The sequence below is a fragment of the Solanum verrucosum genome, unplaced genomic scaffold (assembly GCF_900185275.1).
Source record: "Solanum verrucosum unplaced genomic scaffold, falcon-dt-bn FXZP01000192.1, whole genome shotgun sequence".
NCBI classification, from domain to species: Eukaryota; Viridiplantae; Streptophyta; class Magnoliopsida; order Solanales; family Solanaceae; genus Solanum; species Solanum verrucosum.
The window spans coordinates 213,638-238,477 of NW_026020222.1; the positions used below are offsets into that span (position 1 = coordinate 213,638).

At 34.2% G+C, this 24,840-nt stretch overlaps 1 protein-coding gene across 1 annotated transcript; it reads right to left on the reverse strand.

Annotated features, from left to right (window-relative positions):
• Positions 1-1,952: 1,952 nt before the first annotated feature.
• On the reverse strand, positions 1,953-24,840 carry LOC125831841 (protein fluG-like). Its single transcript, XM_049510976.1, has 19 exons — positions 24,661-24,840; positions 20,322-20,432; positions 19,874-20,137; positions 18,612-18,676; positions 18,390-18,505; positions 18,210-18,315; positions 17,842-17,998; positions 17,570-17,665; positions 17,389-17,437; positions 15,648-16,003; positions 14,197-14,369; positions 9,363-9,483; positions 9,242-9,294; positions 8,999-9,128; positions 7,648-7,793; positions 6,717-6,905; positions 5,528-5,754; positions 4,414-4,559; positions 1,953-2,084 (listed from the first exon to the last, which is right to left on the reverse strand). Exons 1-19 carry the CDS (start codon positions 24,838-24,840, stop codon positions 2,022-2,024), a joined length of 2,748 nt encoding a protein of 915 aa, XP_049366933.1. The 3' UTR covers positions 1,953-2,021.

Below are 24,840 nucleotides of genomic sequence, written 5' to 3' on the forward strand. Positions count from 1 at the left end.
GAAAACAAGAATTAATAAACTTTGCGCGAAGTGAACCAAGAAAAGAAAACAAGAATTAATAAACTTTTGGGTTTAAGGATGTGCCGGATGACCTATAGAGGAGTATGACTAGACTGAAGCCTTTTTTAATCCCAAAGACATAAATAACTACACAATAAATTAATTGCCCATATTCAAAATGAAGTATGGACAGATTCTCAAGTTTACTGCAAGTGGTAAATACTTTTCTTGAAGTAATCAATGTGTTTCTCGACACTGCAATTGGAATAGAAGTGTAGTTTCAAATTGAACTTCATCACTTTGGTATGTTGATTTTAAAAAAACACCCAAACAAACTGAATAGTTTTATGTAATATTTTTCCTTTTCAAGTATATAAAATAAGTTTAATTGTTGTCCAATATGATACATTTTCACCATAATTTTCCATTTTAATAATACTTATGATACATTTAAATGCGAAACTTTAAAATGCTATATGTAAAGCAAAAGCTAGGGCTGAACTTTCTACACGTTAGAAGTAGGATATTTGTTCACTTTTTCCAGCCTTTTAAATTTATTTATCCCTTCATCAACGATTATTTTTTTATTAGAATATTTAATATCTCAGGTTGATGTTCATTTCATTCCCCAAAATATCAAATAGTAACACTTCCTAGAAGCAAAAGGATAAATTATAAAATCAAATTAAAGATGATTGATTGAAGGATAAATAATAAGATATTATAATTATCATTTTCCTTTACATTATTAATGTTCGTTACTATGTAATCTTGTATGTAAGATAATACAGTGTTTTAGTTTTAATGACTAATAGATTTTAAGTATTATTTTATAAATTCAATGATATTACATTTCCGCACGAGGTGCGAGTAATTTACTAGTTATATATATATATATATATATATTTGAAAATATCCCATATTTTTTGGTAGAAGGGATAGGAGGGGGTGGGAGGGTTAAGATTACATCTTCAAAAATAAATAAAATTGAGGTTGTACTATAGGCTTCAAAATTTTGGTTAAAACTTAAAGATAAGTATAGTATAAAGTACATAAATCTCATATATTTGGGGTTAATTACATCATATTCAGAAGTTCCACCAATTACAAAAATCTCAATTTTTTCGTTACTCTCGGATACATTCTTGATTTTCCTATACATTGCAAAATGAAAAGATGTAGCCAAGAGAGGAGAGATGTATCAGAGAATAAGGGATAGGGATGTATCTAAGATGGAATGAGAATATATCCGAGAGAAGATTCTTATAATTTTTTTTAATGATATCTTAAATTGAGTATTTATGAAATTATTCCATAAGTAAATCCAACAAAACGATATTATTGCTCAAAAGTCAACGCACACAAATAAGTAAATAAATTCACGATATGTTCTCTTTTTAGTTTTCCAACCTATGATTTTTCAGAGATAAAATCTTTACAAGTTTGTTTCAAGGGAAAGTTGGTTGGAACACAACAACCTATCCAATCATAAAGTGGAGACAAAAAATGTAAATATGTAATATAAACAAAAAAAACTTTTTGCAAAGCTTTCAATGTTATTTGGAGGATTAAATATTTTGACTTGGAACTCAAAATTCTAAATCTTAAAAAAACTCAGAATTTGGTCTACCAAAAGGATGTAAAAAGATGCTAGAAATGATTAATTTCTTATACACCTCTGTTGACAATACGCATAATACTAGTCCAGGCCAGTGCTATACGACGTGAGATTGATATTCCAATCTTTCTTCTTAGAATGTATTGATTTGACCCCATAAGCGGAAACCGAAAAGCGAGTTTCCGTGGAGTGAGTCTAGTGCTTCCCTTTAACCTAGAAGCACTCAGTGGGACAAGCATGTTGCCGCCAGAAGCAACTTACACATCACATGTGAGGAACTGAAATTTCTATGATGTTTTATTAAGTGCATTAATGAAGCAAAAGAAGGGCACTGAAAAAATAAGAATATGTTTGATGATTAACAATATAGACTATCCTAACCTCACTGATATATTTGATCAACCTAAAATTTGTAGATAAGGTCCTTGTATGGTTCCTCGTCTTCACAATAGTGATCGATCTCAGCCTGCAAACTCATGAAATCAAGCTCAGAATGTCCACAAGAAATCAAAAAGACTTTTATAACTACAAAGAAAGGTCAAAATTGTCCCTTTCTTCAAAGTTCTGTATACTTCATTACGCCAATGACTAATTCAAATACTTAAGAGACATGAAGAAAACGAAACGTTAAAGCATGTTTTTCCTGTTGCTAAAAGATTAATGCTACAGAACCCAAACATTGGAATGATACGGGCTGAGGAGGAAACTGGATAGTGAGTATTCAGGTCAACCCAAGTTTACCACTAACTTGGGATTGAGGCGTAATAGCTATTGTCAAAAGTTTGTAGATACTCATGCAATGAAAAGTCATACTAACAATATATGATATTATCCACTTTGCTAGACATTACTATTTGTAATACTTAGGCGATAAGTTTACAAAGAAACAAAGTTATTAGCTACTTAAATCAGTTACGTCTATTCTTAATATTTTTGGAGTGCTGTATTTCGTGTTTTTGCGCCTGTTGTTTCCTCCGTTTTTCTTCAATTCTAGGAGGAATTGGGAGAGGTACAAGGTGGCGAAGAAGGAAGCGAAGCTAGTGGTCATGGTGGCTAATACATCAGTTTTTGAGTACTTATACAAGAACTCAAGTGCAAATGCGGGGAATGGAAGTTGTATAAGCTCACCAAGGCAAGATAAAAGGGGCCCACAACCTGGACCAAGTGAAGTGCATTAAGGATGAGAATGGCAAAGTGTTGGTAGAAGAGACACAGATTATTTGGAGTGTAGGTTAGTGATGTAATGCATGAGGCGGAGGTGGAAATGAAGACCATCTGCAAGTCATATCCAAGAGAAGAAGTTTCAAGTATCTTGGGTCCATAATCCAAGGAGTCATAGAGATTGATGAGGATGTCGCGCATCTAGTGGAGTAGGTGGGTAGAATGAAGCCTCGCTTCGGGGGGTATTGTGTGATAAGAATGTGTCGACAAAGCTTAAGGATAAGTTTTATAGAGTGGTTGTTAGACCAAATTTGTTGTATGGGGCAAAGTGTTAGTCAAGTACACCCATGTCCAAAAGATGAATGTAGCAGAGATGATGATGCTCAAATGGATGTATGGGCATACTAGGAGAGATATGATTAGGAATGAAGTAAACGAGATAAGGTGGGAGTGACTTCTGTGGCGGACAAAATGAGGAAAGCGACCTAAGATGGTTCGGACATGTGAAGAGGAGGTGCATGAATGTGCCACTAAGGAGGTGTGAGGGGTTGGTTATTCAAGGAGTTAGGAGAGCTAGAGGTAGGCCGAAGAAAAACTAGCGGGAGATGATTAGACAGGACATGATATGACACAACTTCAACTTACTGAGGACATGACCCTTAATAGAAAGGTATGGAGGTCATTAGGGTAGAGAAGATTAGTAGGTAGTCGAGTGGTGTCGTACTTTATCTGGGATAGGCTGGGACTAGCCTCCTCTACACTTCTCCATACTAATAGTATTATTTAGTATTCACATACTTCTTATTTTTGATGTGCTGTACTATATGTTTCTCATTTGCTGTGTATCTTGCTATTTGTTGTTATATTATTTTCTCCTTGCATCCATGCTTCGATTCTTTTCTCTCTTCTTTCCTTCTCTTTTCTTCTCTTCTCTACTCTTCTCTATTGAGCTGAGGGTATTTCGAAAACATTGTTTCTACCCAACAAAGGCCGGGATAAGATTTGTGTACATCCTACCCTCCGGCCTCTCCAGACCCCATTTGAGGGATTATATTGTATATGTTGTTGTTGTTATACCAGTTATGTATCAACTACGTAAAAAGGCAATTGAACATGCATAATATGATAATCTTGAATACTTAGGCACGATTTAGCTGCATAACCTACTCCTATGCCTTTCCTATTCCTATATCATTCTTTAAATCGTAGAGCGTTTGACTGGTTAACAGGAATCATAACCTATTGACTACATATAAGGAAAATACAAGTCCTAGGATAATTCTAAGAATTCATTCAACTTCTATACACTACAGTCAAGAATTTTTTGCACTATCCGATAACCTAATTAAAGATAATATCAGGCGACTGTCAGTGAAAAGAGAAATTCATAATCTAGAAATAAGACAAGTAACCTGCTAAGACATGTTAAAGTCAACTGATTCTGATAGTTTATAATTTGCTCTTACACTGACATTGCATGGAAGAATTTTACTATGAACACTAATGAGCCAATTCATTCTTATTTCATTATACCTGATAAACCTTTTCTAGAGTAATCAGCTGTTCAGCAGAAAGAGGAATTCTGCAAACATATACACCTTCATATACTGAAGAAAGCATGATTTGAAACGTACCTTGCGAATTGCTTTTAGGCAAACCACAAGATTTTCACCCATCATATCGTTAAACAGCGTATCTTCCTCCAAAGCGTTTAAAGAATCAGTAAGACAATCAGGTAATCTTCGATAATCCTCTTGATTGACATCACGAGTCTCTCTATCTGTTTCACAAAAAACACAAGTAGAATGTCTGATAACATAATATGAATATCTCACTTATGGACAAAGAGATCTTGTTATCAGTTTTCATGTACTCCTCTTTGATAAGTGATAAATCATAGCAAGAAAATCACTGATAATGCCCAAAATTAGTTTTTCACAAACAGCATGCACTTATTTTGACTACGTATTGTAGAGCTTAACTTCTATACACTGTAAAAGAATTGCCAGACCACATAAGCGATAACTTCAAGTAACCTTCTATAAAAGGTGGTTTAGTAACATGAAAATAAAATGGCATGTAGCCTGGGTTAAAGTGAATTGATAGTGTGAAATTATTAATACTATTTTAGTGTATATAAGTTAAGTCCAACATTATATTATAAAGTCATTCGAGGAAGTTTTAAGCCATGTTATTCTGAGAGTGCAAGAATACTTGTAGACGAAAAAAAATAACTTCATCCTCTATTCCTTTCTATCCAAACTAGGAAAACTCAACTTCTGGTACAGGTTCATTATATTTCTTTTTTTCATGACATTGCACATACTTTTGGTTCTTGTTTCTATTTCCATTTTTCATATCTTCTGTCTAAAGGTAAGTGAATACTGAATATAAGCACAACTATCAAGTAAATTGATGAACCAGCGTGATGTGTAGGTTACGCGCACATCACAGGTTTGAACTCCTGCTGTAGGCAAAAGCATGATATTTCAGTGGAAAAAAATAAAAGGGCGGTCCCATCATTCACTGAGTTTTGAATATATACGAGAGCAGCTCAATCCTGCCAAGACATATTTTGGTGCTATCAAAAGAGAAGATAACCTTGTCCTATACTATTGATGAAAGTAGCTGATCCCAACAGAAATGATATGCATTCCAGGCTTAACCATAAAATTCAGGGCAAAATAATACTTGAAAAAGGTAATTTATACAGTAGACGGAAAACTGCTAAATAATTGTCTAACTTACCTACTGGTGCAGGAAGGTTCAACTTTTTCCGCAAGCCATCAATCCCAGCAGTCATTATAGAAGCAAGTCCTAAGTATGGGTTCGTACACGCATCAAATGCAGGACATACGAAATGGCTTACAACAACAGCTCCAGGAAGTGTACAAGTACTAATTTTTGCATATGTGTTTTCTTTCTGCCAGGTGACGAATCGTCCATTCCATTCCTTAGAATATAGGCGCTCATAACTACAAAATAAATTTCGAATGGTAACTAAAATAAGGGAAACATAGAATCAAGGATCAGGTCAGGTAGTTCAGGGTTGATGGGAAGTGCAATTTTGCATAGACATACTCAAATGACGAATCTTTTTTGTAAGAGGAGACCGAACCCAAAGAGAACAGATTTTCATCTCTCTGTGCAATAATCCATAATGCAGAAACTTTAGATAGAAAATGTTGTTTAATTATTGGAAAGACCAGACAAGTTTGAGCAAAAGAGAGACTTCAAAGTCAAACAATCACGAGGAAAAGAAAATGCGAGATATAAAAGCAAAAGATATCGGGTGTTTTGACAGAAATTTCAAAAGAGGAATGTTCTTCACTTGATTTTGTCACTAGTAAGTCCACTTAGCTCAAAACAAACTTATTTACTACAACCAAGGAGTGCAAAAAGTGTCAATTTTGCTTAGTTCTTAGATTTCGTGTTTTCTTATTATTCAACACTTGAGTAATTCAATATATTAATTGGAAACCTCTCTGCATAACCCTTTCATAAAATATAAAATGGAACTAGTTGCATTCTACCTACTCTGATAAAACAAAACATAATGTAAAATGCCTTTAGAAGACATCTTACTACGTAAAAATCTTATCATAATATTTAAAGATATTATGAAAAACTAATTTTCCTATTATTTTGGTTGAGGATGACATTTATTGGGATGACAAAAGTGATAACAAAATAAATATAAAGCGCCATTTTACAATATAAGGTCGTTCTTGGAATATAATAGTTGGACGACAATGGGATTTTACCATCATGGAACTATGCTCATTTCAAACAATTGGCTCAAGGAAATCATAAATCAATCTCCAATACATATATACAAAGAAAATAGGGAACTAAATCATATTGAGAGTGAAAAAAAATATTATTTACACTGTCGGTTCATTTAAGTTAAACGTTAACAAGTATAGAAAGCTCTAACCTTGTAGGATGTGGTGCAGTAAAAGCAAGTACGGAAGGAAGATGATCTAACACCCCACTCATGAATGCTTCTCCAATCTTGGAAATACCATACTGACTTGATCCATCAGATGCCTTAAAGACGTTAATTCCATTCGTGGACAAACTAATATGCACACTAGATCCACAGCCATATTCATCTAATGAATACCTAAACAAAAGGGAAATAAGGTTAGAAAATTGAAAGGGAAATAAGGTTTTGAGATGGGACTCAGTTCAAAATTTTATTTTATTTTTGTCTGAAAGCTTGGCATATCTTTAACCTATACCCCTCCTGTGCTAATGGGAAAGAAAATTATATTTCCTTTTTTGCGTTTTCCAATGTAGATATAACTCTCTCATCACAATTTTATCTCGATCTGTGGTTAATAGGGTTGTAAAGGGAGGAAGAATTAAGTTGGTAGAATTAATTGGAACTAATTGGGGTGTATATTAAAACAGTGGCGAATCCAAAATTTTAAGGCCTTGGGTGCTCCCTCAACTACCAATCACAAAATAGAATAAACAAATTTATGACTTGTCATAATAAAGACAATCATATCTAAACATAATAGCCAAAATAAATAAAAATAAATAAAGAACTACAATAAATATTATTTTGGATAAAGATTTTTTTTTATTTTTTAGAAAAGCAATCTAGGAAGATTTAGCAAAAAGCAAGTAGAGAAAGAGAAAAAAGAACTATAAAGAATTGCATAGGGAGAGAAAAGTAAGAGTGTGTTTGGTATGAATGGAAAATGTTTTTCAATTTTCTCATGTTTGGTATGAAGGAAAACATTTTCTGGAAAACATGGTTTGGTAGAACTTCAAAAGAAGCAAAAGCATATCTGCACTAACTAGTAAGTAGAAAAGAATATGGCACCTAAAAATACCGTGGAAATAATGGTACTTACTTTGGCAAAAAAGTTGGATGATATCCATATTTCCTTCCTACTGTTCTTATGACTTCACGTGTATAAATTAATCTATCAGCTGCTCCAAAACAATCTGTGTATTCCAGTCCAATCTCAAATTGACCTTTCCCAGCTTCTTTATGTAGCTGCATATTTGAAAGAGACAACATAAAGGGGAGTAATCTTCATGAAACTGAAAAATATTACTCCTCTATTCCATCGCACTCTTCCCTTTTTAGTCTGTCCCGAGAAGAATAATATTTTTCTATATTTAGAAACTCTTTTATGTTAACTTTTTCATTTTACCCTTAATGACACACTCTTATAGCAATAGGAATATCATGACATGTTTAGGACCACAAGTTCTATGAGCATTTTCCGATATGTGCCAAAAGTCTGCACTTCTTTAAAAGACTACGTGTCCAATAAATACCACCATAAAAATGAGACAGATGAAGTATATGATTAAATATGTTGGATATATCTCACTTATTGTAGGTAAAGAAAGATACTATATCAGGACAGTTAAATGCCATGATACTATTATATGTGTAAAAGTGTGGAAAAAAAAACTTGTCATGTGAGGCTTATAACTCTTTTTCCTTTTATATTCTCTTCTGTTTTTTCTCTCATTATCCCCTGAGATCTGGGATTTAGGCCAGAGGTGTTTGATGTTGTTCATGAAGAAATTATCCATGTAAATCATGCCATCGAACAACATGTTATCTTTTTCCCGAAGACTACTTTGTATGTGAATGAAAAACAGACAGATCCCGATATTTCACTTTCAATGCTTCTCCTATAGCATGATGATCTGACAAGAAATAGTTCTTCAGTGTATGAAGGATAATGACACAGATTTGACTTTAGAAAGTTAAAAACAGTTTTGAAACTAATCGAGGAAAAGAACTCTCATGACACTAACAAAAGTAAGATAAACATATCTTCATAAATTAACTAAAGTAAAAATAAACATATTTTCATCAAGAAACAAAATAATAAGTAACCATCACTGTGTGGGAGTAGTGGTGTTATATTACATATTTATGAGGCTATTTAATTCATAAATAGTACTTATAACGAAAAAGGATCCTGTGTTTAATTCACCTCATAAGTTAGCTTATGAGATGGGGATCGACCCAAAGAAGGAAACAACCCATTCTCTCAATGAATATGGGAATGCAAGATACTATCGATAGGGCAAGAGCAAAATTCCTAGAGTCCGAAGCTCCAATTCAAGCGGAATAAATGGATATACATGCTAAAATCTCCTACTTAGCTACAAGACCATTTGCAACAACATGAGAAACATCAAATTTGCAAGCAAACTTTCAAGAAAATAAAGACTTACATAATCTACTGAAATATTCAAGGACTGAAGATAAGTGAGCATCTCCTCAAGCATCGGGGATGCCATATCAAATGCTGTTGTATGGCACTTCCTCCACTTATCCGATGATTCAAACTCTTCTTTGTCGTTCCTGTGTGACTTAATTATGCATATTTAGCGTAACATGTCTAGAAAAGAGCTCCAAAAACATATATGATGGAAGACTATAAACAAAACTATTATAGGAAGCATTCTCTCACATACTTTATTACACTCTCCAGAAGATAAAATTCAACTTCAAAGCCTGCAGTCATGACCTAAAAATGTAGATACACGTTAGATCGATAAATTTTCAACTCTTTGCTGCACAAGAAATTAACCATACCAAGCCAAATTCATCTTTTAAAATTTGAGAGACTCTGCGCAAAGCTTCTCTTGGACAATAGTCCCATGCTTCACCCGATTTAGTACACATGTCAGCCAATACCATTTCTTGTTGTTTTGCCCTGGACCAAAAAGTGCACATTAGAACATGATTGCAAATGTTTTTCAATATGATGACCAAGTTACAGAAAAAGTATTAAGCCCACTGCCTGGTTGTCATGCAGAGGTCCATACACTTCATATGTGAACCCACAATTTCAGCAGTACAATGGTTTCAACTGGAAAAAATAAGATTGAACACCTCAAATAAAATCCTAAATCTGCTTCTGCAGACAAGCAAAAACACTATAGGATTAGACACCCGTGTGTGTACAATCTTAAACAAATCACTTAGGAAGTGTTCCTTCAGTTTCCTATTGCGTTCTCAAAGTATATGCCGATCCAATAGCAGATATCCTCTCCTCCATGATTAGCAGTGCACCTAATGGAGTTCTTCCCTTTAGATCTGGTTGTTAATTATGGTATATTTGGATAGTGCAGGTATGAGAATATTTTAATATGGTATGATTAAATAGTCTAGATATAAGAATATTTCAGAATTCCTTTAATTAGGCAGTTAGGAAATTGTGTAATATTTTATTATTTTTTTTCCTTATTTAGATTATCTGTAACAGCTATTTAATCCCATCAACTTGAGGGAATGATCAATCAATTCAATTTCCAATATCTCCGTTTCTTTTTCTAATTTCTCAAGGTATTAGAGCCATTGGTTTTTTAGCCCCCTCTCTAAAAGTTCTTCTATTTCAGTAATAGAAACTGAAAGGAAAAAAACAAAAAAAAAACAAAAAGAAATAGAGGGATTGATCAACTGGTTGCTAAATCAACCATATCAGAAAATTGTTGAGTCTCATCTCTCTTTTTCTTCAGTACTTCTTTTCGTGAAAAAAACGGCTCATAATGGATGGATCATCTCAATCTATCACTTTAACTTGAGCAGATTATAATGACTACTTTCAGTATCAAACATCAATGCAACAATCATCAACTGCTTGCACAATACAACCTGGTAACTCCTTTGCTTATGTCGCACAGTCTTCGTCTCAGGAATAATGAATTCTTGATTCTGGTTCTTCTGACCATATTTCTGGTAACAAAAACACTTCCTCTACTCTTACTACCCCTTCTATCCTCTCTACTGTTACTTTGGCGAATGGGTGAAAGACGATTGTAAAAGGGATATGTATAGCTCATCCTCTGCCTTCCATACCTTTAAAATCAGTCATTTTTGCACCTGAATGTCCATATAATCTTATTTCATTAGCAACTTAATAAAAAATCTGAAATGCGTTTTAACCTTCTTTTGATTATGTTATTGTGCAGGATCGGAGTACTGAACAAGTGATCGGAAAAGGACATGAATCACAGGGATTGTACCTACTCTCTATCCTAACACCACATGTTGCTTTCACTTTCGTTGTTTCTTCTGAATTGCTCCATAGTCAATTGGGTCATCCAAGTCTCTTCAAATTGCAAAAGATGGTCCTCGGTTTATCTAGATTATCTTCGTTAGAATGTGAGTCGTGTCAGCTTGGTAAGCACACTCGTGCTTCTTTCTCAAAACACGTCAATAATAAGGCCACCTATGTTTGAAATCGTTCATTCGGATATATGGAATCCAAGTCGTGTCAGTTCTTCCTTAGGCTTTCATTGTTTTGTTACTTTTATTGATGATTATTCTCGGTGCACATGGTTATTTTTAATAAAAAATAGATCTGAGTTATTCTCTATCTTTCAAAAATTTCATGCTGAAATTCACAATCAATTTGGTATTTCCATTAAGAAGTTAATCAGTGATAATGCTCGAGAATACTTCTCTACTTCTCTCTCTACCTTTATGTCATCCCAGGGCATATTGCACTTGTCTTCTTGTGCACATACTCCTCAACAAAATGAAGTTGTTGAGCGAAAGAACAGACATCTAATTAAAACAGCTTGAACATTGCTTATTCACAATCATGTCCCTTTACATTTTGGGGTGATATCGTTATTACTGTTTGTTATTTAATCAATCGCAGGCCTTCATCTGTTTTGAAATACCAGAGTCCTCACTCAGTCCTCTATTCGGACAAAAAATTGTTTCCCCTTCCTCCACGTGTATTTGGTTGCACGTGTTTTGTTCATAACCTTACCCCCGAAAAAGATAAACTTCAGCACAAGGCTTTTAAATGTGTATTTCTCGAGTATTTTCGTCTACAAAAAGGTTACAAATGCTTTGATTCCTCTACCAATAAGTACTTGATTTCTGCAGATGTTACATTTTTCGAGACTTCTCCGTATTTTTCTCCTAATACAGAAAATCAGAAGGCCATAGCAGTCCTTCCCATTCCAACTATTCCAACCCCAGCTCCACCTCCAACTCTTAAGGTCTATTCCCGACAAACTCAACCTCCTACTAAACTTGCTAATCCAATTGGTATTTCTAACTCTGATACAGGTGAACAAAGCAATCTTGGTAACTCATTACTTGCTCCAACCTAAGTTGCTCAAACTCTCCAAAAATGTTGCCACGCCCGTGTCGGATCCTACAAAATTACACTATCTTTGGAGGATCTGACACGCACCCGTCGACACTTTTGAAGATTTCGAGTAACATAGGCTCCAACAACGTCTTCTGCTTCGGTTGAGCACTTATCTGATGATCTTCCCATTGCTCTTCGCAGAGGTATTAGAACTACTGCCAATCAAACTCCTGTTCATTCTTATTTAAGTTATCATCGTTTGCCACCTTGATATCATGCCTTCCTAACTAGTTTATCATCAGCCAAAGTTCCTAAGACCGTGGTAGAAGCACTGGTTCATCCAGGTTAGCATCAAGCTATGCTTGAGGAGATGACTGCTTTGCATGATAATGATACTTGGGAGCTTGTTCCTTTACCTGAAGGCAAAACCACAGTTGGTTGCCATTGGGTATTCGTAGTTAAGGTAGGTTTGGATGGAGCTATTGATCGTCTCAAAGCAAGACTGGTTGCTAAGGGATATACTCAAGTTTATGGCATCAATTATGGAGATGTTTTCTCACCAGTTGCCAAGAAGGCTTTTGTTCGTCTTCTCATCTCTTGGCCCCTTTTTCAGCTGGACATCAAAAATGCATTCCTACATAGAGAACTTGCTGAAGAGGTATATATGGAGCAACCACCAGGGTTTGTTGCTCAGGGGGAGTCTAGACTAGTTTGTAAACATCGTTGATCCCTCTATGGTCTCAAGAAATCTCCCCGAGCATGGTTTGGTAGTTTTCAAGTGGTTGTCCAATAGTTTGGAATGATCTGAACAGAAGTTGATAATTCTGTATTCTATAGGCATTCATCTCATGGCAAACATATCTTTTTAATTGTTTATGTTGATGGTATTGTTATCACAGGAGATGATCATGAAGGTATTGCTCAACTCAAACAACACCTCTCAAGTCACTTTCAGACTAAGCATTTGGGCAAGTTGAAATGCTTTCTAGGCATTGAAGTGGCACAGTCTGGCCATGGTATTGCTATTACTCAAAGAAAATATGCCTTAGACATTTTGAAAGATGTTGGTATGTTGGATTGCAAACATGTGGACAGTCCAATGGATCCAAATACTAAGCTTATTCCAGGATAGGGGGAGCCTCTAAAAGATCCTAGCAGAGATACCAGAGACCTGTTGGCATACTCAACAATCTAACGATCATGCGACCAGACATCTCATTTGTTGTTAGTGTAGTTTGCCCGTTTTTGCAATCACCTTGTGATAGTCACTCTAATGCAGTGATTCACATCCTGCAATATATCAAAAGCTCTCCCGGACAAGGTTTACTATATGAAGATAAAGGACACACCAACATTGTCAGATATCTTGATGCAGATTGGGCAGGATCTCCTTCTGATAGGCGGTCCACTTCAGGTTATTGTGTTCTAATTGGAGGCAATCTAATATCTTGGAAAAGTAAAAAGCAAGCTGTCGTAGCTAGATCAAGCGAGGACGAATATCGAGCTATGGCACTAGCTACGTGTGAGCTTATATGGTTGAGAAAACCTCTCCAAGAATTGAAGATGGGAGGAGTTGAACCGATGACATTAATTTGTGATAACAAAGTTGCACTACATATTGCTTCTAATGCAGTGTTCCATGAAACAACGAACCACATTGAGAAAGATTATCACTTCATTCGAGAGAAGATTGAGTCTGGATATATCACCACAAGTTTTGTCAACTCAAAAGATCAATTGGCAGAAATTTTCACAAAATCACTCCGAGGATCCAGAATTGACTAAATCTGTGGCAAACTAGGAGCATACGACTTATACGCTCTAGCTTGAGGGGGAGTGTTAATTATGGTATATTTGGATAGTGTAGATATGAGAATATTTAAATATGGTATGGTTAAATAGTCTAGATACGAGAATATTTCATAATCCCTTTAATTAGGCAGTTAGAAGATTGTGTAATATTTTATTATCTTCTTTCCTTATTTACATTAACAGCTATTTAATCTCATCAACTCAAGGGAATGATCAATCAATTCAATTCCCAATATCTCCTCTTCATCTTCTTCTTCTAATTTCTCACTGGTTAACTAGATATTGGATAAATTTGAAAAGGTTTTGTATTGTTTCTAAGAGGCAATATAAACAAAGTTGAGAACTCCCTATTGTCAAAAATTGAACAAACAAAAGAGACTCTTCCCTAATTGTATAATACATGGTTTCTCAGGGAAATTAATATAGACAACCTACAGTCCATATGCAAATAATAAAACATAAATTCATGAGGTTAAAAATAATAGACAAGTACACAAGCAGTACCATGGAATTCTGCATTTGGTTGATAAATTTGGAACAATTGTTATCAAACCCGAACAGGTGAGATTAGTGTCCTCTACTGGTGAATCAGATACTGAACTTATCCCCATACACGCACGAGGTAAGCCTATACCATGCTTTTTCACAAAGCTATAGAAACGCTGTCGTGGGACACCCTGCAAGTGATGCAGAAGAAAGCATCAAATTCAATGAGTACACTTTTTCCACCAGACTAAGAGAGCACCTATCATTATCTCACATCATGTAGTGAAGGTAATCAAAATGGCTGAAAATTATACTGATGAACTACCTTGTCGTATCACAATATGAATGTTTCACAAAGTCAAGTTCTCAAATTTCACCAAATAAAGAATCATCTTACTTTTAGCTGACAACAACTTCCTATTTGAGGTAAAATGTTCTTATGGTGAAACAACCTTTCACCTGATTCATCATTCTTCATTCAAAGTTCTCTTAGCAGTATGTCTGAGAGCATTGATCCAATAAAATAAGGAGCTAGGTCAGATTGAGCTCAATTCAAGTGGTTCTTAACCTTCCCAAATGCGATCCTAACAAAAAATTTAACGTTTCCGATTTTGAATCAGAAAATGAATTATAAACCGATGGAACAACTGCCATTAGGACTGCCTATTTTTTTCTCATGATGAAGGAAAATCTATCAACAACAAAGCAAAGAGCCAAAGACTGACATCAAAGCCATATGAGGCTTGATAAGTTGGAAGAATAATTCTAGTTCAAGTCCAATCATTTGTGCTAAGCTAAATGTGTGATCATTTGTTGGTTTGAATGGCCTAATCTCCACATATGCTCTTAATTGAACAGAAAGAGGCAAGTATGCTGCTTATCCAAGAAACACACTAGGCATAGCAAAAATTTCAGTGGTAAATAATGCTTTCTCCTTGTATCCAGAGTGCTCTTGAAAAAACACTTTCTGGTTTACTATTCAGATTACACAAATTTGGAATTTAATATTATAGTTTATCCCTGCCTTATAATTAAATAACAGACATATTTATCTGTTATAAGACGATGATCACATTCTTTACACTAATTTTTTGATGTTCTGCTTGAGCCCAATAAGTAGTCCCATGGTCAAGTATGTCAGTGCAAATTGCAATTAACCATAACAGGCTTCTAAACCAATTGCTTTAAAAGAGATATCCAGGTAAATGTATATTAAAAATAACTTGGGCAATTCATCATTTGAGGTTCAAACTCCTTTCCTGTCTCGTTATGGAATAAAGACACTCTTGTCCCTGCTTACACACAGGGCACGGGAAGACCAAGTTTCTTACTAATTTGAGTGCAGAAATGTGCTTTATCATCCAACTGCCTATCATATTTGGGCTGTCGCGGGCATTGTAAAGATTATCATTAAATAATTCATTATCATAAGGAAAAATCAGTAACTTAAAAATAAAGGTAAAGCTTACACGGCATCTATGCTGGCCAGAAGCATCTATCCAAATCAAGCGAACAAGGGTAACATCCTTTGATGAACCATTTAACTCTTCATTCTGGAAGGAAGATGATACATGAGGTTCTACATCAGACTCTGTTGAAGAATCCTTTACTGAGCCATGTAACTCTTCCTTCATGAAGGGAGATGATATATGAGGTTCGTCAGAATCTTTTGAAGAGTCATCAAGTTTGTGTAATTTGTACAACTTCTTTGCATTTTCTGCAAAAATATCTTTAACGGCTGCGACAGCTTTTGTAATTGAAAGATCACCCTCAACCATCGCATCTCGTAGAACAGAGAATATCACTTCACGTGCTCTCTTTGCACCTGCATTAGAACCAAGTTTAGATTATATTTATTTTGAAAGGTATTAGAACCAAGTTTAAATCATTACTCATACCAAATTGGGAAGAAGATACAAAAGGAATAACGTATTTAGCTACGATGTAACTCAAGCTGTAAATTATTGTTTGGCAATAATCCTCTTTACCTTACAACTTCTAATGATAATTTACTTGATCAAAGTAATAATGCGCCTTAAGGAATATTTGCATCCCATTTAAGACCAGCAATAAGATAAACAATTCCTTTTAATTATTTAAGAAAATCGTTTAACAAACTAAAAATATAAATTCAATTTTCAATGCGTAAAACAATCCAGTTAGGTCATGGAATGAACTGGACAGAATACTGCTAGTAAACTGGCTGATGGCAAGACACAAGCAGAAATGAATGCATTTACATAATTTAAGGAGCATATCAGTGTCTACATCTGAGATATACTCTACATTTGCAGACACATTTATAATTTTTTCTAACATCATCTATCACCAATAGTCTATATACAATATTTTGCAATAGTGTAACAACTCAGCACACTAGAGATAATATCCGCTTTGAGCCTAGGCCCACACCGTTTTTAAACACCTCACTAGGATCTAAGGCTTGTTTTCTTATTTACCAAACATTTCTCCCGTATTTTGTGGGGATTTACCTAGGGGTCTCACATACACTCCTTTAGGGACTCAGCGTCATTGTTGAGGTTTGCCTCACTGTCACCTCAAAGATGTAGGATTCACCTAAACTCGGTTGAATGGTGAGGTTTGCCCCACCATCACCCAATGCTGCAAATGGAGTGGCTTTGTTACCAGACCATCCTTAGTGATATTATCCGCTTTGGGCCAAGGTCTACACGGCTTTAAAACATGTCACTAGGGTCCAAGACTTGTTTCCTTATATACCCAACATTTGTCTCATATTTTGCCAATGTGGGATTTTCCTAGGATGTCATAGATAGACGGTATTTGGTTTCCTCTTTCTTCCTTCCACTTCCTATCCTATTTTATTGGGTAATCCAACTATGCAATCTTAATATAAATATCCTAAAATGCATTACACATTCATAATAAGAAAAGATACATGTTGACAGTGAAATACCAGAAAAACATATGGAAACAGTCAAAAATATGTATCAAACATCCTCAATTGTTGAAACTCTAATAAAATTATGTTTGACAAAGTGTGGGAGAAGGACATGACATCATCGTGTGTAGCGTGATGAGTGTTTCTATTTTCTTAGCTGGCTAGATTAAATAGGTATTTTAGATTCGTTGAAGCAAAACCTTGTTATATATATATTTTCAAAACCAACAGTGCAAATACTTGTCATGTCATACTTCAACGATACAAGATAAGTTCAAGTTTGGCCAAACCTAGATAGAAGGCTTCAGCAAATGCGATGGCGTCAGTGCTGAACATAACCTGTTGAAATCCGAACATTATTTAGGAAGATATTCTCTTTAAATGGGGCCTCAAAGAGTAGTCAACTACGAATAAATGGAAATCCTAAGCCTGAACTGGAGAACATAATGTATCTGTAAGTACATGAACAACCTTATTCATTGGAGCAAGCTTCAGGAGTTCTTTCACTGATGATATCATCCCATGGAAGCTAAGTTTAGGAATTGCAAACCCAAAATCAAGATATACCTATATTAGAAGACAATCACCGTGTTAGGGAAACACGGGAAAAGATACTTCATCACTAACAATAGATGTGAAAAAGTCTCAAATTTGGCAGGTAATTCCTACTGCACAAGTAAAATCCATGTCTTAACATCAGAGCAACATGTTAATAGTTTCAGATAGAGGATTAATGATCTTACTTGAGGGTAAGCAGAAGCCAGATGTGAAGCTTCCTTTGAGAATGGGTAGGACGCATGCAAAAGCACTAATCGGCTATCAGTGAATCTCTTGTCCTCAAGGAGATTGTGAAGATAAAGGGGATTAGCCAGCATCATATCAAAATCCTTGTCCCCAAAACTGAAATGAAGAAATAAAACAATCTTTCTTATAAGAAATGGGAAAATACTATAAAAAGTAAAACCAAATGCATCTCCCTCGTTGGGTTTCTAATGTTAGTAAGAAAATTAACATGCAACAAAGGGCAGAAAAACTATAGACTTGATTCAATTCTGGAGAAGCTAGAATAAAATGAGGTCAAGCAATTACACCAAAACATTAGTTTTGTTACCCCATGTGGATCTGCATGGGCAAGTCATAACTCTGAGCCACCTCCAAAGCATGCATAAAGATATAATCAATGAAGCTCTTGTTCGAGATCCGCAGGGGACTCCCAGCTGGAAAGAGAGGAACTATCAGAATCAGCTGCTCAATCATGGTGCATTACAACCCCACATCGTGCAGGACTCACCGCATAAAACATCACTCAGGCCCTCTTCAGCCTCACTTTTGGTGACTTCTGTATTAATTGCAAGGCCGCTACGACATGCAACCATACTTTTAAAGGCAACAACCTTATCAGCTACTGTGTGGAACAAATAGGAAAAACTTTTGGAACCATAACTTTTTACACATCAAATGAAACATGTTTTGTACTATTCTGGAATATGTTGACTGAAAATCCAAAGGATATAACTTCAACTCCTTAGTGAAAATCTCCATGAATGAATCCAGTGTCCATGTTGCTCCATCTGAACCCTAGAATAGAATAGGATAGGATAAAGAGATAAATAGATCTAATAGGGGTATAAGGAGATGACAAAGACAGAATATTCTTGAGATGATTAGCATGACAAGAAAATGAGCTTCCACTCCCTGGTGTCACTGATAACAATAGTTACAAAACAACCAACATCCAACTATTAAAGGACTTCAAGCCCCTCCACTTTACCATAGTCAATAAAAGTAAAAGATCTGTCAATAATTTAATACTGTAAAATAATTGGAGAACAAACTGTGCAGTAGCAGCAGTTTTACATAAATGATGATATAATATCCTAGCTCTTTATATATGTCAGCCTACAAATTCAAGTTCTTTTCCTGATGGATCTGAGGTTCAAGTCGAGCAATGACAACAGATTAAAAAGAATTTCAAGTTTTCACTTATATTTGTCACATTGGTTCATTGACTTGTTCATTTATTTTTCTGATTAGCTCGCATTTTAGTTTCTTCCGTATGTCCGACCAATTTCTTTTGGTATTCATAGGGGAATTTTTTACGGCACCTTCAGGTTGAAAACAAGAGTATCTACTTTTCTTGACAGTAAAATTGTACCACATTGCTAACAGGCAACTAGCAGTTCCACTGACATGCAAGTTTTGTGCAACAAGCAATCCAATAAGTTCAAGGTTTTGGGTCTGAAGTAAACAATTCATTGAACTGACAAAAATAGCTCCAATAATCAAGTTATATATCCTATAATGCCATGAGTTTGCTTTCTTAATTTAGATTATATATTTATATAATATGTACCTTTTTCTGTTACTATTATCTTAAGAACTTGTAATATGTGAAAACATAAGAGAAAATGTTATTTCCTTCCAGCAACAATGGCCAAATAAATAGACAATGCAAGAGCTCTATAAGATGGGGACAAAATTAAAGTTGGTAAAATTAGATAAAGGATGTTTGGTGTAAGACCTGACTCATATTTTGTGAACAATAGGAGAATCTTACTCACTGGAAATGTATGAAGGGTTTAGCTTCAGCAGATTCCATGATGACTCTCTGTTCTATTTTTCCTTGAGTACCTTATCAAAATCATGTTTATCTAAGTGGCAATAGTCTCCCATTAAATTCTTTTTCCAGTTGCACTCTCCCATGTGGTAGTGCCATCAAGAAGTTGATTTTACAGTTTAAGATGTTAATAAAGCGAGCAATGAATATTATATTACCTTGTCAAGAATCTTCTCAGCTAGATGCTCAACTCGTAGTATTCTACCAACCATTGGTACAACTTTTTTGTGCCATTCAATGTCAACCATTTTATCCAATTCAATTCCATCATCAATTAGTACTGTATAAATTCTTGCAGCCCTGAAGCAAGTAATAGCACTCTGCTCCAACCCTAAACTCCGGCGAGTTTCTTGAACAGTATGCAAACCTAAACTTAAGCTTAAACTTGGGCCATATAGTTCTGTTAATTCCCTCAGCCCTCTCTGCCAAAAAAAAATTGCTGTAAGAAGAATTGCAAAGAACAAAATATAAATGTCCAAGAATTAGAGTACATGAAGCAACATAAGTAAAAGGGAAATGCCTGCAACACATTTATCCACGTTATTGCACCAAAAAACTGGTGAAACTAATTGCAATCCCAAAACAATTAGTGTCCATTGAGCCTACTGATTGGGAACATAATTTTGCACTAAAGCTGTTCGACATATTTCTCCAATGAGTCTTGCAAGTGGATCTGGCTTTGCTAGTGTGAAATTTTCCTGAATTGATATTCCCTCCCTAATATATTCAAATAGTATTAGCAATTGTTGATTAGACATACCAAATATTCCATTTAATATCCCCCAATTCATCCAAGTTTAAACTAATTGATTTGTCATCCATTTGTTGACTTGACTTAACAAGCTAAACTCAAAATAACTCATCAATTTTTTGGGTTAAAATGTAACTAAAATTTGAAGTTTTAAACATACAAAACTAAATTTTGAGATTAAGAATTATGTAAGTTTGGAAGAGCTTATGCTAATGATTTAGGACGTATATACTAATATCAGCTTTCACATTTTTAACACATAAAAAATGAAGGTCAGATTATGACAGTTAGTTGATTTAACTTATTTTGATCTAAGAAAATATTGAACAGATTGAACTATGAGTACTTTAATCATTTTTTATCTCCTTATATTTAATACAATTCACACATTTGTCACCACCTCCTTATTTGTTGTTCTTGAAGCATTGTGTAAATAGAGAGAAATGACATTCTTCGAAATATTTTTGTCCGAGAAATGTGAAAACATGAAAGATTTGTGTCTTTATTCTTTACATATACTTTTATCACTCGACATAGCTAAAGTATATGATATACTCGATTGGAAATATTTATGCATGGTGTTGAGAAGAATGGACTTTGTTGAACTGTGGCTCAACATAATATGGAGGTTGCTTTTTTAATGTGTGGTATTCTGTGAATTTAAATGGTTCAAGACATCTATTTTCCAATCTACTAGGGGCATTAAACATAAAGACCCTTTGTCACCATCTCTTATTGTTATTAGTGTTGAATTGATGTCTATATTGATAAACAATCTCCAAGAAGATGGATTTATTTCATATTCTATTGAGAAGATAGGTCCCTTCATAAATCATCTATATTATGTCGATGACAAAGTTGTATTTTCTTCTGGGGTTTCATTTTTTATTAAGAAGATGATGCATAAATTAGAAGTCTATGAGCATATCTATGACAAATGGTGAACAAGAACAAATGTAGTTTTTATATATGCTTCTTCAAATTTAACTGATGATCGAATTAGGGAGAAAATTTCCATCAGAAAATTAAGCCACCTCCAGTTTTCAATGCAATATTTAGGTTGTCCTATATACACTGGAAAAAAAAATTTGTTTATTTCAACACTATGATGGCCAAGATTTACAACGGTATGCCAGGATGGCAAGGATAATTACTCTCTTTTCAAGGTAAATTTGTTCTTATCAAATCAGTTCTCCCTTCCTCTTCATATTATGTATAATTTTTATCCCTCAAAACAATCCTCAGTCAAATTGAGATGATCATCTCCAACCTTTTTTTTGGAGGGAAAGGAGAATCTCAAGAATAGAAAAAACATTGGATTAGATGTAAGGACTTGTGTTATCCTACTTTTGAAAGTGGAGCTGGCTTCAAAATTCTTGTTGATTATTCTAGAATCTTTTCTGTCAAGACATGGTGAAACTTTAGAATTAATAATAGTCTTCTAAGAGATTTTTTAGAAGCTAAATATTGTAAAAGGAAGCATCATGTCCAAAAAATGGTATTCTGGACAATCTCATTATTGGAGAAGATTGATGGATATTAAAGAAGATGATGAAAAGCATTTGATATGTAAAATTGGTTCCAAATTAATTTCCTTCTGGTGGAATGAATATATAATTTGTCGGGAAAGGATGCACTTGCTAAAATTAATGATCAGTTTCATAATGCTCCCAAATTTTTGTTAATAGTTTTATTAAAAATAAAAATTGAAATGTTGCTAGGTTGAGGAATCATATTCCTAATTAATTGATTGTTGATATTAGAAATATTGGGGTCTCTAATAATAAGATTAATACTCCTATTTAGTCCAGACTGACAAGTTATCTTGTAAAAGTGCTTGGCATGGCCTCAGGAAGCGAAAGCCTAATACCCTTGTAACATGATTTGACACAAGAAGATTCCTTATAAGATATCCTTCTTTGTTTACGGAATGCTTCACAAAAACATTCCTACTGGTGATGGACTTAAGACATTTAAAATTGTCATTCCTTCTAGATGTTGTTGTTGCACGACATATAAGGAAGAGAGTATCAAACATTTATTTTGTGCAAGAAGTGTTTGGTCATTTTATGAACAATCATGCATGTGATATTTTTATAAAAGAGGGTAACACTAGGCAAACAATGGTGGTTAATCAAGACCAAAAATTTCTCTCCTCCAAGTTGTTCCTATCCTCACATGTTGAAAAATATGAAAAAGTAGATGTGCATCTAGATATGACAACATCCACACGTCTAGTAGACAAATTATCCAACAAGTGGATACGTTAACATCTATATGAATCAGTTCCCAATTTCACGATCTTTAGTTACCGATGGGATGAAAAGACATGTGCAAAACCATTGAAAGTGCTAAACAATGCTTTTCTTGTAGCTTGGTTATATGGATAAAGCCAGATTCTGATTGAGTTAAACTTAACTTTGATGATTGTTGCAAAGGAAATTCTGAAAGTTTTGGTGGTAATGATATTATCAGAGACCACAATGGAAATTTCCTCATTGCATATGCTAACAGTAATAATATGATTGAGGCTAAGGCCTTGCCCCAAGGATTGAAAATATGTCTTGATGAAGGATATAGTTCTGTGATTGTTCAGTCTGACCTTCAAGTTATCATCAACATGATTAACAACAAAATGAAGATTTTTTGAGAAATGCAACAAATTATTACTCATATCGAAAACTTCTCTAAGAATCTCAACTGCTCTTTTGTCCATATTTATAGAGAAGGTAGCATGATTGCATATTATCTTGTAGACATTGGAGAAAGAAACAAAATATTCATGAAGTTCAATTATGTCGTTTCTCTGCCTAGTATGGTTAAAACTCTTATCACAATGGATAGAGAAGGCACACCAAACTTCAGAGTCAAAACCTAGGAGGAATAATTTTGTTATTAATGCTAGATGATAATGTACTTCTAGTAGTCTTGACTACTTATATAGCCTCATTTTGTATAGATGAAAATTCTCATTTCAATCTGGATATTTATATGCATTCTAACAACTCTCATTTATTTTTTGTAGTAATTAGCTACACTTCTCTTTTTTTGTACTGAGGCTATGATTTATGTCTTCTGATTGTATTACTTTTGTTTGATATATCTACACGTTGGACTGTTAAATAAAAAAACTATACTTTTATCACTTAACTAAAGTAGTTAATGCACACTCTTACCTTCAATTTATTATTTAATCACATTAAATTAATATAATTTAATATGAGTATTAAAAAAAAGTACACTAAAGTTACTAGTCATATACGACAAATAATGAGATGACCACAACTTGAAATACATGACCCAAACTCAATAATGTAGAACCAATTGTATTATTTGTACCTAAATCATTAAATTATTTTTTGTAACGAAAATAGTATTCAGATTTACCAAATAAGTATCATAAAATTTAGACACTGAATTTTTATTTTTTATAAAAGAAAAATCAATTAATTTTAGTATACAAAAATCCATAGAAAAATTATACTACTTCTGTCCTATTTTATGTGGTATTCTTTCCTTTTGACCGTTTTAAAAAAAAATGTCACCTTACTATAATTAGAAGTAATTTAACTTCAAGGTTCTCTTTTTATCCTTAATTAAATTATTTATAACCAAACAAATATATATGGATTGTGTTAGACCACAAGTTTTAAAAATCTTTTTTTTGTTTTCTAAATATTCTGTCAAGTCAAATGGTGCCACATAAAATGAGACGACGGAGTAATATATATTACACCTATTTTGAACATCAGATAACAAAGACACCGTAGAACATGCTTCAAATGTAATGTACTGTGAAACAAGTTTCATCGTGTTAAAAATACATTCACATTTTATTTAATTTCTTCGATGCAATATTAATATGTGGGTTCATGGGCACCAATAAATTTTACCTATATTTTATATATGTGTAATAAAATTTTACTAAATGATGTAAATATTTGACAGTAAACCCAGTTATCAATAACAATGAGGTCTTCCTTTCGTGAAATTAGGAAAATAAAATAAATTTATCCTTATTTACGGTATATTAATTTGAGATTTGTTGTAAACTTTAAAACTTGAATTTGTCTATATACTCATATATCTATAGAATGCATGCGAGGATCTAAAAGATATGCGATTTCAGAAGGATTTATTCAACCTAATAATGTACACCACATAATTTTTTAATCAAGTGGAATAGGAACAAACCTTGAAGTTAAGAGTGTGGGGCGTGTTATACAAAGCATCACCAGTAGCATCGGAGAACAATTTGAGAAAAGGGTAATCTGTGTCGATGGGAACAATGTTGTGAGCGTGAGCATCGACAATTTCCACAGCATCCACTGCTTTTTTGAGTTCAATAAGTAATTTGTCTGTTTTCATCTTCAT